We start from the raw sequence: 16,726 nt of genomic DNA on the forward strand, positions 1-16,726 counted from the left end.
TTTGCACAAAAACAAAAATAAACACGCACACAATGTCGACAACGTCGTCGTCATAATGCAATTTTCAGTTCTTAATTTCCATACAAATTCGATTTAAAATTCATAATAAAGAGCGCAAATATTCGAAATCGAGTAAAGCACATAAGTACCTTCGCCTATGTACGACTTCCAGCTTCAAGTATGCCGCACAAAACGACCCATATGGTCAATTAGTATGACTGCTCTGGCTGCCAACCAACAATGAGGGCATCAAGTTCTTTAAGTTCTTCAAGGCGCTGGCATATACTCGTAGTCGTACTCGTATTCGTACTCGTATTTGTACTCATATTATATGGAGACATCGCACACACCCCAAAGCACACACATTGTTTTCACTTCAATTATGATCGATGAAGCTGCAAAGCCACCAAAAATCCGAATATAATAAAATCCAAACTTGAGTGCACCGAAGCGTAAAGTGTTGGAAGCTCTGAGACTTGAAAAATGTTTCTTGAAAAGCGATTCACTTATTCGCTATATGCACTGGTAAAAATTCAGCTTTATATTATTATATGCTTCGAATTTTACAATATTTTATTGTTGCTTCGTTTTTACTTCCTAACATTCCACTGAACTATTGCACTTTTATAGCTTTTCCAACTAAAAATGTTTACAAAACTATTTTATTTTATTCAAGGTGTAGTTTTATATTAAATTATGTGCTTTAAGAGACAAAACATTCATTAAAAAAAAAGTATAGTCATTTTTTTAACTAATGTCTAGTTTAACAGTGCTTTTATAAAGAGAATTAACAAATTTAATATGTATTTTTTTTCTTAAAATTAAACGATTATTAAACGCATTCATTTATTTTACAGAAAATAATTGCATACCTTTTATTTAAGAGATTAAAAACCAAATGTATATTTTAAAAGTTATTTTCTAAAATCCCGCCCAATCCGCAAAATCAAGAAAATGTTGTCATATCTTATTTATTTTTAAAGGTATTAACTCATTTTTAAGTTAAAATATTATTTAAAAACAAAAATTTTCAATAACTATTCTTTAATTGAGCAGGTATTCAATTTTAATTAAAATGTATGTAATTCATAATTGCTTTGATAAAATATAATTGCCGACATTTTATTTTATTGAATTCAGGTTGCACATTGCCAAACCAGCAATACAACTTAATTACAAAGTAATATTTTACCAAGAAGGGTTTAATTACTTATTAATATTTCAACTTTTCAGAGTTTATTTTAGTTTTATCCCAATTAATGTGGGTTTCAAAGAAACACTGGAACAATTTAAAATCCGCTTCAGGCAAGGTAATTTAAATTGATTGATTTAAATTTTTCCCAATCCCACCCACTTCCACAATATCCCTTCCCCGCTTGTCGACTGAATGAAAATATAAATCGCGGGGATAATGAAAAGCGTCACATTTGATTGCATTTTTTGTGTGAAATTGGGCTGACAATGTTCGCATTCGCTGACCAAATAAAAATAAAGAAGAAAAAGCGAGCGATCCGAGCGGAGGAAGACCAACTTACACGGCCAAAGGGGTGATGCATTCACGTGGTTAACACACACGCACATATACATATGTATATTGGGGGTGATTGCCGTTGACGAACAGGCAAAAGGGTGCAGCCCATTGGAACAGGAACAGGAACAGGACCTGGCCCAGGCCCAGGCCCAGGACCTCGACGAGGCCGTGTAAACGTGTTAGGGCTGAACAAAAAACACAAAACAAAAATGTGCACTTTACGCAATTTATGTGCAAATTTTTCAATGACTTTAAAACGATGCAGGAGGGCTGATTGACTGGCTGGTTGAGTGACAAGGGGGATGAACCGGCCAGTCATTATAATCGCTCGCTAATTGACTCTAATAGATTTGGTTCCATCAACTGGGGGGAGGTGGTTGCTCTGACCTCCCCAACCCCAATCCAACCCAATCCAACCCTGCCGAGCGGGGAAATTACTTTCGAGACCTTTTCGAAACCCGGTGTAATCTCAAGTACTTTGGCCGTTTCTAAAGAGGTGGCTCAGCGAGATCTTTGGCCTAAGCAGCTTGGGCGAGAAACACTTTAGCACATAGCCGTGTATTATGTGTGAAAAGTAGCCATTAGAAAATTGCCCACAAATTAGCACAAATAATGCGAGCATTTAGCAATTTGAATAAGCTGCCGCACCGCAATACCGAGTCCCACACACACAACGTCCTCATCCCCTCGACCTTTCACCTTTCACCTTTTCACACATGTCCTAAGTCCGCTCACACACGTGAGCCATGGTAATTATGCGCCTGATTAAACTCTACTTTGGCTGCACAAATGACAGTTTCACACTGCTTTGTTGTCCGACTCTGGGCCTTTCTCTCCTAGATATTTTTCTGTTATTTCAAGTGCCGCGCACTTGAATTCTCGGTCATGTCCTTGAAACTGTTCATGCAGAAAGCGACAAAAAAAATAAAAATCCAAAATCCTCGGCAGGACGAAGGGAACAAAAAATGGCTCCGCTCATGGAAATATGAGTTCATGGATGTTGACGACGCTCAAACAAAGGACCTTTTGGGCAAGGCCACGCCTCATCAGAACTGTTTTTTGCCTTCTCTGCCCACTGTCGAGGAAATGGCCGAGGAAATTCGCATTTATTATAATCGCGGGGAAATGTGAAGAGTGCAAAGAAAATTGCTGCCAATTTCCCGCCATAGAACGCGCCCACGACCAGAATCGAAGATGAAATTAATTTTGCAGAGCGCGCAGGCGAGTGCTGCTGCTCAAACTTTGCAATTTGCGGCGCGTTTCCGTTTCCGGTGGGCTTAGCGTGAATGGGGCTCCCTTTTGGCAGACAGAACTGACAGAAAAAGAGGAAGATGCCGGAGCGAAAGGACCTGCTCGGTTGGTAAGGAGAGCTCCAATTGTCATTCATTTCGTTTGATGTGTCACTGTCGCAGCGCGCACAACAATTTTATTTCCATTTTGCTCTCCACTCGCTTTTTTGTTGCCCGAAACGATTAGCAGCCACTTAGAGCAGTTAAGAGCCTCATTGAGTTTATTAAATCAGGCGTAATAATTGGCACACACACACAATGAACTGCGCACCAGGAGAAAAGGGACAACCGGTAGAATAGTAGAATAGACAGCGAGGAATCAAAGTATCGAACGTCGATATCGATTCCCAGGCAGCCAGTTCCTACACTGTCAGATCGCGTTTCCAGTCACACAAACAACACTTTTCGTTTCAATAGGAAAACAAATTGAAAAAGAATAAATTTCAGGCACCTTCAGCATGGCGGACCATGAGGAATATGGTCGTCCGCTGGCAACTATTGCCGATATATTCGACGAGCTGGGTGAGTCTCTATATCAGTAAAATATCATAAGAAGCTACAATTCATGTTTGTTTTTATAAAATATACAAATATTCACCGTATTAAACCTTACGGATAACAACTTTTGAGGTTTAAGCAACGAGCGATCTAATCCTTATAGACTCTTATATTTTTTTTTTTGATTCTTATGAATCTTTATCTATTTTTTTAAACTTTTTTCAAAATCACAGGGTAAAAAAGGTCTTAATAGAAGTATCGTTCTGTCAAAATTATATTCATTAATAGGGTATAAACTCAAACGAATTTTATAAAAGCATATATATTGTATGTCAAACATTTTTAAATAGACCTACATCTAATAGTAGTAATAATAGTAGTAGTAGTAGTAATAACGCTATTTAATAGCTTACATTTTTATTAGTTACTCTTAATACTTTTTTCTTCCTGTTTCCGAACGCAAACCTTTTACAAAGACCTCTAATATTAATAATATTATTTAATTTCTTAAATTCTTATTAGTTACTCTTAATACTCTATTTCTTCCTCTTCCAGAACGCACTAATGCGACACGCGTGCCGCAGGTCCTGCAGCAATTGGAGAAAATCATGGAGCCGGAGGACGAAATGCTGCTGGCTGAAGGCAATCGGCGGGGGAAAAAACCAATTTTTGACGACTAGGCACCAACCAAATTTTCACGTCACAAACCTAACGGGTGACACCTGCCAAGGTGTTGGCCTGGCAATTAATGACTGGCTCAACTTTTCACATTCACATTCACGTGCTCGAGCTGGGCAAACAAAGCCATCCAGAAAAGCTGAAAGCGTCAACAGTAACACGCAAGCCAAGGGCTGGGCTCTAAAGTATACAAACAAATTGTGACAAAGTTGCGGAAATTTAATTAAAATCAAATACAACCTACTGAGCAAAAGGGGTAGTGAATTGGCAGTCAGGTGTGACCCGATAGTTTCTAACACGCTCGCAACTTCGTCTGAATGTCGCTAGTTTTCCGCGTCGTTTAATAAACAAAATGTAAACAAAGTTTAACAGCAATGACACACATGGGCTGCCCCTCCCCCTCCTCCACCCTTTAGGCATTGTTGTTGCCATTGCCTTTTTATTAATATAATTTATGAGCCTGTGGTTGTGAGCGGGAAACGCAAGGCAAGGTGGAAATGCAAACAGGCCCAATACAACAGCTGCCTAATTTCACAGCGCATACATTTGATTAACTTAATTTAATAGTATTTCTTTTTTCGCCGCTATCCATGTTTCGAGCTCATTTTGATATATTTGTTTGTTTATTTAATTTATTATTATAGGTATGACTATGCGCTCTGGTTAACAGCTATAAATTTTGTTATAAAGTTATCGATCATTTTTTATTGCTGCTTTTTCTCGTTTTTATTACACACATTACAAAAGGAATTGTCTTCTTATTTTCGATCAGTACATTTGGAATTAAACAAGTCTGTTCGAGCCAATGTAATAAAAAAAGGAATAAAATAATTTTTCATAACAATTTATTATTTTGCAACAGATTATTGAATTAAATTACCAGAAACTAAATAAAGTCTTTTATACGGATTAAAATAATATGTATTATAGTTACTCTTAAGGTACAATTTACGTACTTTGCTTTTAATTGGTGCGATTAAGACAGTATAACTTCAATACAATTAAATATATATTAATATATCTTTTATAAATAGAAAATTTAGTCCTTAAAAAATAAGGATGTGGCAAATTGAAGTGTTTCAGCATAGCTTTACCTATGAAGAAGTTTTGTCCTTGATATTGTGGTAACTTTTAACTTTTTTTAAATTTGTTAACATATAACAAAGCTATAATCTTAAAATGGGGAAATGACGACATACATTTCTTCGGCGTAGACCATTGGCTAATGAGAACAGCTGCCTGCCTATGTAGCATATACCCAATTCATGCCTGAGGCATGAAACCATTATGACTAAAATCGGTAAACAAAAACCACGGGGCACTGCTCTTTCTTTAATCACGTCCAAAGGAGACGAGTCGTTTTGTCAGCGTTTGGCAATCGATAAAATTAGGCGCAGCTTAGCCACATTTTGAAGTCAGCAGGCCGGAGTTTCCTTCAGCATACATATATCCTCACCTTTTTGAGGAGTCTCAGCTGGAAAGGATCTGCCGTCGGCCCGCTTTGAAATACTTAGCAGGAGCGGGAGCAATCGACACAAAAGTATCGTGTTTCGCAGTTGTCGCCAGCATACCTTTTTCCAGAGAGTATCCTGTCGGAAATGTTTTCTTTTGCAATTGCATGTTGCGGTGTGTTGGCAATTTATGTTCTGGCGATCAGCGATCAGCGATCGAGGGACACCCGATACTCCTTCTGTCGGAATGGGTCCTCTCAAGTGGTCACAAATTACAGCAATTACGGAGCGCCCTTCGGTTCCCTTCTTGTGGCATCCATAAAATGGCGCTCATTAGGCACGTCTTCCCTCCCACCCACAGAAAGCCAGACAATCTGTGTAATTACTGCGCTGACAACTTTTGATGAATTAAATGCGAAATAAATTTTTAAGTGCGCGTAACGAGCGTTGCGGCTGCTGTGCCAAATGAAATGAAAATACGGCGGCAAACAGAGCAGGACGTAAAGACGATTTTCCACGGCAAGGTGAAATCTTCTCTGAGCGTCTGTTGAGCGGATTTAACTTGTTTAATTACCGCTGTATTCAGTTGACTTCAGTGCATCATCAACTGTCGCTCATTATGCCGGGATTGAGCACATATTTATATATACAAGGATACATACAGACGGGTCGAAAATGCTGGCAGTTTTTCAAGTGCACCGCCCACCGTCTCTTATTGCGTCCACTTGCTCCTGTTTTGCGTAACTGTTACCATTTTAATGCGCTCGAGTGTCGAGTGTCGAGAACGAAATTGATTTTCGTTACCCATTGTGTTGGGCATTTTGAAGAGCATTCGGCTCTCATAAAAATTTGTGCCTACACAAGGTGAAATTGCACTGAGCTGAGTGCAAATACGATGGCAAGGCGAGGGAAAGCGGGAAAGTGGGAAAGTGGAAAAGACGACGGCGAGGCCCTCGACACTCAATTTCGTAGAGCCACAAATGCGAAACTCGAAGGGCCACTTGATAAATTTCATATATTTATAGCCCGCAGAGAGTGATGCGCTGCATTTGCACACAGAATGAAATTCCATGAGCACACAAACACACACAAGGACATTTTGGTGGCCCGGCTTACCCCGCCCCCTTTTTGCCACCCACCATTGCAACTTGGCCAAACACTTGCACAAATAAAAGATCTACTTCAACTTATTGAATTTTCGTTGATAGAAACAAGATGAAAGGCTGTTGGGAGCAGACTGAATATTAAATACCCTTTGTGGCATAAAGAGAGCAACATTTGTTTACGGAACATAATATTATATATTATTTGTATATCTATGATAAGCAGTCCATAAATTAAAAGAAATAAAATATATAATAGTAGTAAAGCTAGATAGAATACAGGAATGTATGATATAATATGGAAAAACTATTGTCAAAGTCAAACTTAAATTAATCTCTTATATAGGTAAATTCTCTTTTAACTAAATTTATGTATTATGTATTAATAACTTATTTATCTTCAGATCACCCAAAAATAACCTTTTTAGTTTCAGAATTTCATACAAGATTTCATTTTACAAGCTTACAAACATATTATATTATACAAATATTTCAAATTCATTTTCTTCTGGAAATTATTCACTTTATTTTTGTTTTTGTTTAATTTATTTTTATAAATGTATTATATTATACTTTTAATGCCTTTTATTGAAACCTTTGATGTCTTACATAAAACGTTGTATCAACTTAATAATAATAGACCGTTTCATTATATAAGATTCAATTATTTAAACAAATGTAAATTGCATAGCCAATATCCCCACTTGCAAAAAGTGTAGTGCACCCTGCAGGTCCTTCCATTTTCTGGATATCTTTTGCTACCTTGTACACAAAGGACGCCCAGAAAAGGCAATTGCATATGAGTTTTATGAGAGCTTCTTTTGACAACGCAGGGCTGGCTGACTGGTCGTGAATGATCCGCCTTCCCCCGACATATCCTTTTGACTGTGACAAATCCGTTAAGTCGCGCATTTCGCTCATTATTGTTGTGCGCCTGTATTTGTTCAGGGAATTTGGCTCTGACCTCGCCCATCACGAAAAGCGACGAGTGGTAAGTGTAATCAAATTCCAACCCGAATCCGGATCCGAATCCGTACTCGAATCAGGGAATGAACTCTAGACAGGACTGACTGAGCAGGAACTTGACGGCGTTTTATTATTAAATTTGAGGCCATCGGGCACACAATGCGATATCCTGCAGCGAGCCCGAGCGCTGTGCGAAATTATTAAAAAGTAATTATGGCACAAATTACGAGATATCAATATAGCATTTAGCTCTGCATGCGGCCCGCTACAAAAGGACTCGTCGTCCTGCTCCCCGTGCAGCCACCACCACTTGAATTCGGTGCAAGTCCTTTGGCTCACACATCCCATTGAATTGCATTTCCTCCACGGCTGTCTGGCACAATGCGATAGATTCCTTCTGGCCCATTGTTCGCCTCTGCTCGCCAACTTCTTGGGATCCTTCGCAGTCTCTTCACATGTTGTGCAACATTTCCTCCGCTGCTTGGCAAATTTGACATAATATCGAGATTATTGTACGATTTGAACTCTCCGCGCCCTGGCCCTTTCAATTCAGCCGGGGTAGGTCGACTATACTCGATTCCCGGCCCAAGATCGTTTTCATTTGACTCTGGCCAAAGGAAAGGTCGAGTCGAGTTTGTACACAATCAATTGTAACATTTGAGCGTTTTATAATGAGACTTTGTAGGGCCATAAGCCCTACTTAAGGTACAAACTTTTTGCGATTATTTTGCAGGGCAGCGGCAGTCAGGGAGGATCCTGTTGTGCAAAATTAAAAAATTGCTTAGGTTCGCGGAAGTTGACCTGGTGATTAACGCTGGCAATGAAGCACAAAATATGGAGTACGAAGTATAGAGGTTTTGAAAACCTTATCCGACAGTATATGAGGATTAAATATTTTACGATTAATAAAAAAAAAACTTATATACTCGTGTTTAAATATTTATAGTTTAATTCGATTCATTAGTTCATTTTCGACCCTATTAAGTATATATATTTTTATTTGGATATTGAAATTGTTTAATAAGTCCGAATAACGCTTTTAATTTTATTAATATCGGGAAACGAAAGCATATAGCTGCCAAAACAGCGCTGAGATAAATGAGATGAAAGTCATCATAGCTTCAATGTTTTTAGAGATGTTTTAAAGAATATTAAACTCTTGCAATAGCTGGGAGGGTATATAAACATTGGTTTGCCGAAGTTTGCTTCCTTTCTTGTTTTTATTTCATAATTGGGCACCTAAAACATTATATTCTCACTGATTTTTTGACTGAGGAATAAACATCCTTTCGGAAATAGACATATATATATATATGAACACCTATATGGTTGCAAAATACGTTTATCTTATTTTATATATGGGCAAGAATAAAAGGTGTTTGAAAATAAACAGCATAATCGACATTAAGATGTTCGAAACTTATATATGTTTGGTCGACGTTTAATTTATTGAGGTATATTCTAAAATATAAATATAAATATCAGGAACTGTAATCATTATGAACGATTATTTTTATTGATTTTGATCTAAAATTATGAGCAATACTCAGAAAAATCAATAATATAAATTTTTTTATTTTAATTGATTTTGTTCAAAACTAATTATTTGTTAACGGAACATAATCTTTTTAAAATATATGTACATAAACTAGTTGGTTCCTTGCACCACACTGAGCACTAAAACTCCCATAAAAGACAACAGTTTTCTTTTCATATCGTTTATTTCTTGACAGTTTTCCTTAGTGGATAGACTACCTTTATCCTTTATGTCCGCTCTATTGCTATTCGCATGAGGCTAATTACGCTCAAAGATCGCTTACAGATAGATAATTCTTTAGTTGTTACGACTACGTTAACTTTGGCCATAGACAAAGCTCAATTTATCTTACAAAGCGTGGGCTATACCATATAACCAAAATGTATAACTAGATATATCTACATATATATGTACATAACGAATCCAAATATCACGGAGCATTCAGTCCTCGCTTTTGGTGACCACGGACACGGGAGTGGAGGCATTGCTGCTGGCGCCGGCAGCGCTGCTGGGCGATTGGGCGGCCGTCGAGATCAGTCCGCCGGAGATCAAGGTGGTGCCACCTCCGCATCCACCGCTTACGGAGGGGGGCGTGGCATGCGGCGGGGTGGCATGATGAGGCACTAGCTTGGGACTCTCGCGCGGACTGCTGTTGCTGCAGGGCGGGCTCACCTGGCTCATGGCGGACAGTCCGGCGTGCAGCGACAGGTTCTGCGGATATCCGGCCGAGGCCGCCGCCGCCGCTGCAGCCGCCGCTCCCGCACCGAAGATCCCGTTCAGATTGCTCAGGCCCATGTACTGGGAGAGCAGGGTGTGGAAGTTGGGTAGCTTGTAGTGGGGCGCCATCAGGTGCTGGGGCAGCAGCCCGGCGGCGGCGGCTGCAGCGGGATTGAAGTGCTGGTGGAGGGCGAAGTGCGGGGGCCAGAACTCCGACTGCATGGAGCCCGGATGTCCTGGCAGTCCATGCGGCGGCAGGGGAATGCCCAGCGGAAACTCTGGCAGACCTGAAAGCAACAAGGGCGATTTTTCGTTAGTCCAAAATCCTAATTGAGGGGGTGACACAAGCGACATAATTCCTAATTATGTTGCACACGTAATTTGGCAATTTGCGGACAAATCAAATGCGTATCGCTGGGAGGGCGTATCGCTGGGGGTGGTTAACTCACCTTGTTCGGGCAGGAGGTAGCCGGCCTTGTCCTGATTCATAAACTTCTCACGTTTGCGCCATTTAGCCCGACGGTTCTGGAACCACACCTGCAAGTGCACGAAAAGAAGGAAATTTAGAGTTGGAGTTGTGCGTATGCAAATGCGAATACCCCTGGTATATTGGGTATAGTAAGCTACAGCTATGTAAAATCTAAAACTTAATCTGGAAAGCTGTCAAACGATATCTTTTATTTCTATCTGTTATGAGTACTTTGATTTTTACATTTTAAAAAACTAAAGGTTAAAAAAATGGTAGTTTTTATTATTATTCGGTTTCAATTTTAAACTAATAGTGTTTTTAATACTACACAAAATACCCGTATGCATTTTAAGAAAATAGGGTATCATTCAATTTAAACTTGGATAGTTTTAGGCAAAGCGTCTTGTAATTGCTTTGACTTTGACCAAAAACCGAACAATTTTCTAATCTATCAATCTGTGTGTTCGAAAGTTGAATCCACATGGTCCTTGCACAGCTCCTTCTGCGATCTCCAGCCTCGAATGTCTGAGCCAAAGGACATGGGTGTAGTGGCAAGGGGTGCAACAGGAGGGGAGGTCAAATACAATGGCATCCAATCGGAAGTGTTCTGCTCTGATTTGCAACGCTCTCTGTCTATCTGTCTCACTCTTCAGACAAAAAGGGTGTCTTATGCATTTTTCGACACTTGCTTGGGGTTGAGAATGACCGACCTCCCAATCCACTCACCACCCACCACCCACCACCCATCACCCACCTCACAAAATAGGCGTTGACTGCACATACATTTCCGTTTTCGGTGGGGGACGAATTTTCAATCTGAGCTGAGCAGAGGCTCTAGCATTTGATGGGAAAATTAATTGTTTGTAAATTGAAATCACTTGACAACCGACTGTACTCGGTGATGAGTTCGAGACAATAGAGGAGTCTCTGCAATTATAGACACCCTGTACTTAGAAGAGGGCCCATCCCCATTTCCATCCCCACCCACAATCTGCAACAATGTGTGCAGTTGAGCGAGTAGTAAATTAGCAACGATTTCCTTGCTATAATTGCTGCCAATTATTGTCCTGTGTCCTGTGTGTCTGTGTGTCCTGGGAAAATGCCACCCACCCAACGCATGCCCATCCCCCTCAATACCCTTCTATGTGTGTGCGATTTTGTGGGCTTTTTAATTGTCAGTTGGCAGCAATTATAATGCGAGCAACTTAAACCACTGTGCCAGAGCAGCCAGGCAGTAAAAGTTGAATTGCGGATATCCGTTCAGCATTTATCACACATGTGCGATCAAAACGAAAGAAGAAAATGTTGCAAAAGATATGCAAGTGGGCAAAAATTATATTTTTGAAAGGGATGTCAACAAATATATAATTTTGTACAGTCTTAAAACATTTATGAACAATTATCTATGAGACTATGTTAATCATAAAATCGTCAAATTGTATCTTTCAAAACAAAAAACATCTGAGAATTTGTAACTTTATTAAGTATTTTTTTTTAAATTAAAAAATAAGGGATGTAAAGTTTAAAAGGACAAAAAGTTCAAAAAACTTTTGAGATGCAATTTAAAACAATATACATATATATATATATATATATATATATATATATATATATATATATAAATAGTATAAATGATTTGAGTAGTTCAAAGTTTTCAAAAAAAAAGAATTGGCAAAGAGCGTTGTGGTATTTTAGCCTTTAAACTTTCAATAGGAATAAAGAAAATAAAACGTTTTTGGACTGTGTTAGCAAATACTTTTTTATATTTTTTGCAAGTCCCCATACTGGCAAATAAAAATTTGACTTAACCCGGCAGTTAAGCCGCTGGTTACTCCTTTTTTTCGATTGCCCCCACACAACAAGCATGCAAATCCCAAAATAATTGCCCACTCACCAACCCAAAAACAAGCGAGGATTAAGCTGCAGATACTTTGTATCTATCAACTCAGGGCAGGAAAAAAAAAACACAGCCATGAAAAGCGGGCAGCTCTAAATCTGTTACTATTCAAGTACCCGAAACGCTCAGCATATGCGAATCAATGACCAATTACAGTTAATCTGCTAACAGATACAAATCACAGTGAGTACGCGAGGGATGAGAACGCGGATGTGCGGATGCGGATAAAGACCGTGAAACGGACAATTTGTATGCAGAGTATGCCCGTAATCCCAATGTGAGCCAGCGAGAGTGCTTAGGTCAAGTTGTTTTACATTCTCTTCACTTTTTTGTGCGACTGCCAAGCGATACTCTTCCCATTTCCCTTTTCCCTGTCAACAGCATCGAAATTGAGCGATTCGCTCAATCAAATGTGAAGTGTTTGAAAGCATTTTCAACTGAAATCAAATTGTATGCGATTCGGGGCAAATCGCAGGCGAAGGGACGACACCCTAATTACATGTGTAGTCGGGTGTATTTAGCCGCGTGTGCTGCAGCAGGCAGACAGCCACCCAAAGCCACTTTAATTGTTTACCCAAAAGTAGAGTTAATAAAAATACCAACACCATGTGAGCGCGGCCAATTTAATCATTTGGAAAATCACAATATCTAATGTCCTTGGTCCAACCCCTAAAAAGGGACGCGACGACCACATCAACATTAACATCATCAACCCTCCGACTAAAGATCTAAGCGTGTTTGTATACAAAGTGGGGTTTAAGTGTTCCAAATACCATTTACAAATTGGGTTCGCCGATTGTTTCACGGGCTTATCTAGACATTCAAGTTCCCAGACGCTAAAAGTGGTTTATTCGCTTGTTACTGGAGTTTCAGTTTTCCGAACGAACGAAGAGATAAAGCTTGGCTACCAGAGATATATTTCTTTTCGACTAAAACTTAATTCGAAAATAATTGCGCGAATCGAAAACCAATTTGAATTACCTGCACGCGTGCTTCGCTCAAATCCAATCGCATGGCCAGATCCTCCCTTGTGAAAACATCCGGATATTGGGTCTTCTCGAAGGCCCGCTCCAGTTGATGCAATTGAAATGTTGTAAATGTTGTGCGAGATCTGTGAAAAATCAAGGCAGGCAAGGGCGGCTCGTTAGATGCTTGTTCTATTATAGACTATGAATAAGAGTTTTCCCCCTTTGTTTGTGTGTTTTTTAAAAGCCCGACAATGGGTAAATACGATTTGAACTGCTAAGCGGATTGTCGCTGCACTCACCTTCGAACTTTTCGCGGCCTCTCCATATCGCTGAGATCATGGCCATTGTTCAGACTGGAGGACAGCTCGTCGTCGTTATCGACATCCAGTCCGCCGTCCGTGTTCGTTGGGGAATCCTCTCGCTTGGCCTGAACCTGCAATTGCTGCTGCTGCTGCTGGTGTTGCTGATGTTGCTGCTGATGTTGCTGCTGCTGCTGCTGATGATGTTGCTGCTGCTGGTGCTGGTGCGACAGATGATTGCTGCCGTTGCTGTTGCTGCTGTGCAAGTGATGGATGTGATGCGGATGGGCGTGGTGGGGATGCGTAATCAGCACTTCGCTGGGTGTATCTAAAGAGGAATGGGGGAAAAAGTTAAACAATTTCAAATTGAACTCGAGAGCGAGGCGAACAGAACAAAAAGTTTCGCGTTTGACTTTGAAAATCGAAAGCCAAGCGGCAGCTGCAGAAATTGAAATTCATTCAATTGTAACTGAAGTAGTTATATCCTGCATTTTAACCCCCTTTTTATTCGCAGTCTCGAAAAAATCAAATCCTTCAAGTGCTCGAAAGCTACGCAAATTGATTTGGCAATCAATAACAAATAAATATAAAGTCAGTAAAAAGTTTTCCCCCTCCACTCCGAGCATATAAATATCCTTTCACACGGCTCGAAGGCAAATAAGAGATTCGTTGAATACCCAAAACGCTGCCTTTCAGGGCCGGCGAAAAACGTGTAATCAAACTTTAATGAACCTCAAATTAATCGGATTCACAATGGCACCAGGACACGTCCCCGCTCAGCAGGACGCCCGTTCTGGATCTGTATCCTTATCGTATTTCGTAACATTTGCGCAGCCCGTTGTGGCGAGAAGGTAATTTCCAGCGAGCATCAAATTACGAGGCTCACAGGATGTAGTGTCCTGCGGTGCGCACGCCGCTCGTTGTCGCCAAATTGCAACCTGGGCCAATGGGTGCCGGCCGTGATTCCACAATCCTGCCATCCAGGCAATTTCGGACCAGCTCCCATACCAGCTCGCCATCCCAAGAACTTCAATCTAATTACGGGTCTAATGACGCAATTGCTTTTCTCTCCCTCTCTCTGCGAGATATATCCGGCCAGATATGTTTTGATACACAGTGTTTTTTTATTTCTTTGCCCGATCCTTGGGCGAACTGCCTCCTGCCGCTCGACCACGCCCCCAACAAGAGTTGCGACATGCCGAACACCTCCCATTGTCATGATATGTTTTCCGTCTGCTCTGGGTGGAGTTCGAGGTCGGTGTTTGCCGGAAAGTTTTTGCCCGTCCCTAACTAACTACGATAAAATGTCCTTTACGAGCAATTTGCATATGATATGGAAGTATGTTATATGGGAGGTGATGTCTGACCCGTCTCACTACTTGTCTGTGCATGCTTGAAAGGATCTTTTTGATGTGGTCAACGGCGAAGGAGGGGTTGGAATTTGGAGTATCAATTTGGGAGAGCTCATTGACTTTGCATGAGGTCTAACATAATTTTTTGCACAGCTGGTGCTTAGCTTTTCCCTTGTAATGGTGTTTTTGATCTGTTTATGTAGTGAGTGTTAAGTGTCTCAAGTTTTATTTTTTGAAAATCTTTATGAATATCTTCAAATCCCTTAATTGGAAAACAAGTACATAATTTATTTAAACATTATGAAAATTTTAAAGCGACATATTTTCAGACAGGTACACTTACTACTTCTCATCTTAAAACTTCAGAATAAGGTTATCAGTGTTTAATAAAATTATAAGAAGTATAATTTTTTAAAACCACATGTGATATTACTTTTCACTCGAAATTTTTGTTTTGAACCCCCTTTTAGCAGTATTTAATTATTTAGTTTTTCATTCACTAAAGTCTATGCCGCTTAACACAAGTTTCGTTTGGGTGGAAAATAAAACAGAAAGTCCGATTTCTTAATAAACTGAATAAGTAAGACGAACCTAACATTTCTTACGCATACACCAATTTAATGTTGTATTAATCCAAAAAAGTATGAACCTTGATGACTTTGAAAATGTTTAACATTTTAACTTGAACATTAATTAATTAATTATTTACTTTGCCAGAAGCAGTATAATGATGGCTGAAGTGCTCGAATTTTCGAGGAGCCCTATTTTAGATCGCCGACGGCAATTTGCAACATCCCAATCGCAGTACCCCTTTCTTTCCACTTTTCGAAGGTTTTATTTGAAAGTTTTGACTTAGTTGAACTCACCACTGCGCTTGATCTGGTGCTGATTGCCCAGAATCTGATCGATGCTATAGACGGCGCGGGGGCGCGAGACGGGGCTTTCCTGAACGGGGGCGGGGCGCATAGCTGGCGGCATGATGGGGTGGTGCTGGTGGTGCTGCGAGGTCGTCGTGGTCATCATAGCTCCACCGGGAGAGCTCACAAACTGTACGGATTTGCGATTGCTTTTTGATTCACTTGCTGCGCGTTGGGTTGTTGCGTGTTTCCAGTTTTAGATTGGAAGCTCGTTTATTATTGTCACAGAAGTTGATGTGCACACACCGAAAATTGGTTAATTAGTTTATCAATTATTGGGTTAGTCGACGATTTGAATTTCACAGCCGCTGCGACGAACTAGAATCAACTGAATCGACTGATTTGAGTGCGAGTTGCGCTCGTGACGATCAACAACCACCGACTGAGTGCGATTCCTGCGGTACGTAGGTTTAAATACGTCCACGGGCCGTTGGCTGTTTGCAAGTGAAATGGGCGAGGCTCGCTCTCGAATCCCAGTCCTTCACTTTCGCCCATGTCCTGCCGTCCTTGTCAGCCCTCTCGCTCGCTCTCGCTCTTTTCCTCCAGGGGTAGTTTCCCCCAGTGTCTCAGTATCTCAGTACCTCGCAACGCGTATCTGTGTTGGGTTGGCTCGCTCAGTGTGTGTGTGTGTGTGTGTGTGAGCTTGGGTTGCAGGTAGCTTTTGTTTAAGGGGTGTTGGCCCTCTCTGATCAAATTCTCTCTCTACAACTTTCCCTTGACACCTTTCTCTTACATGCCCTCATCTCATTTGATAGTTGTAACTAACATGGTTTGCTCATTAATTTTATTTATTTCAAAATTGTGCTTGTTAAAAACTATCTCACCTTCCCTATCTCACCCACTATATCTATCTCTCTCGCTGCAGCACTACCCTTCCTTTTTCCCGGCTCATCCACAAATCACAAAACAGGTTGAACAACTCACCGGGTTTCCTACCAGGTACCTGAATAGTGTCGGCCATTTGCCAGGACCTCGTTTATTAGTTCCGCTTCCATTTCGGCATTGGATTTATGGCGCGGATCCACGTGATCGCTCGATCGGCAGGATGGCTTGA

The 16,726-nt window shown here is 40.5% G+C and overlaps 2 protein-coding genes across 2 annotated transcripts; one reads left to right on the top strand and one right to left on the bottom strand.

Annotated features, from left to right (window-relative positions):
- Positions 1–3,182: 3,182 nt before the first annotated feature.
- Positions 3,183–4,239, top strand: LOC108145403. The gene is made up of 2 exons (XM_017270802.2): positions 3,183–3,342; positions 3,874–4,239. Exons 1-2 carry the CDS (start codon positions 3,279–3,281, stop codon positions 3,996–3,998), a joined length of 189 nt encoding a protein of 62 aa, XP_017126291.1. The 5' UTR covers positions 3,183–3,278; the 3' UTR covers positions 3,999–4,239.
- Positions 4,240–9,239: 5,000 nt separating this feature from the next.
- LOC108145378 (homeobox protein orthopedia) lies at positions 9,240–16,039 on the bottom strand. Its single transcript, XM_017270773.2, has 5 exons — positions 15,622–16,039; positions 13,404–13,731; positions 13,118–13,247; positions 10,220–10,307; positions 9,240–10,057 (listed from the first exon to the last, which is right to left on the bottom strand). The coding sequence occupies exons 1-5, from the start codon at positions 15,776–15,778 to the stop codon at positions 9,495–9,497; spliced, it is 1,266 nt and encodes a 421-aa protein (XP_017126262.1). The 5' UTR covers positions 15,779–16,039; the 3' UTR covers positions 9,240–9,494.
- Positions 16,040–16,726: the final 687 nt, after the last annotated feature.

Source organism: Drosophila elegans, unplaced genomic scaffold (genome assembly GCF_018152505.1).
Source record: "Drosophila elegans isolate 14027-0461.03 unplaced genomic scaffold, ASM1815250v1 contig_520, whole genome shotgun sequence".
Taxonomy (NCBI): Eukaryota; Metazoa; Arthropoda; class Insecta; order Diptera; family Drosophilidae; genus Drosophila; species Drosophila elegans.

Excerpts from the sequence above, each read along its gene's own strand:
- LOC108145403 (XM_017270802.2), top strand. The coding sequence starts at position 3,279 with ATGGCGGACCATGAGGAATATGGTCGTCCGCTGGCAACTATTGCCGAT. Across the intron at positions 3,343-3,873 it reads CGATATATTCGACGAGCTGG|AACGCACTAATGCGACACGC; the intron begins GTGAGTCTCTAT and ends TTCCTCTTCCAG.
- LOC108145378 (XM_017270773.2), bottom strand. The coding sequence starts at position 15,778 with ATGATGACCACGACGACCTCGCAGCACCACCAGCACCACCCCATCATG. Across the intron at positions 13,248-13,403 it reads AGGCCGCGAAAAGTTCGAAG|ATCTCGCACAACATTTACAA; the intron begins GTGAGTGCAGCG and ends GATTTTTCACAG. Across the intron at positions 10,308-13,117 it reads TGAGCGAAGCACGCGTGCAG|GTGTGGTTCCAGAACCGTCG; the intron begins GTAATTCAAATT and ends GTGCACTTGCAG.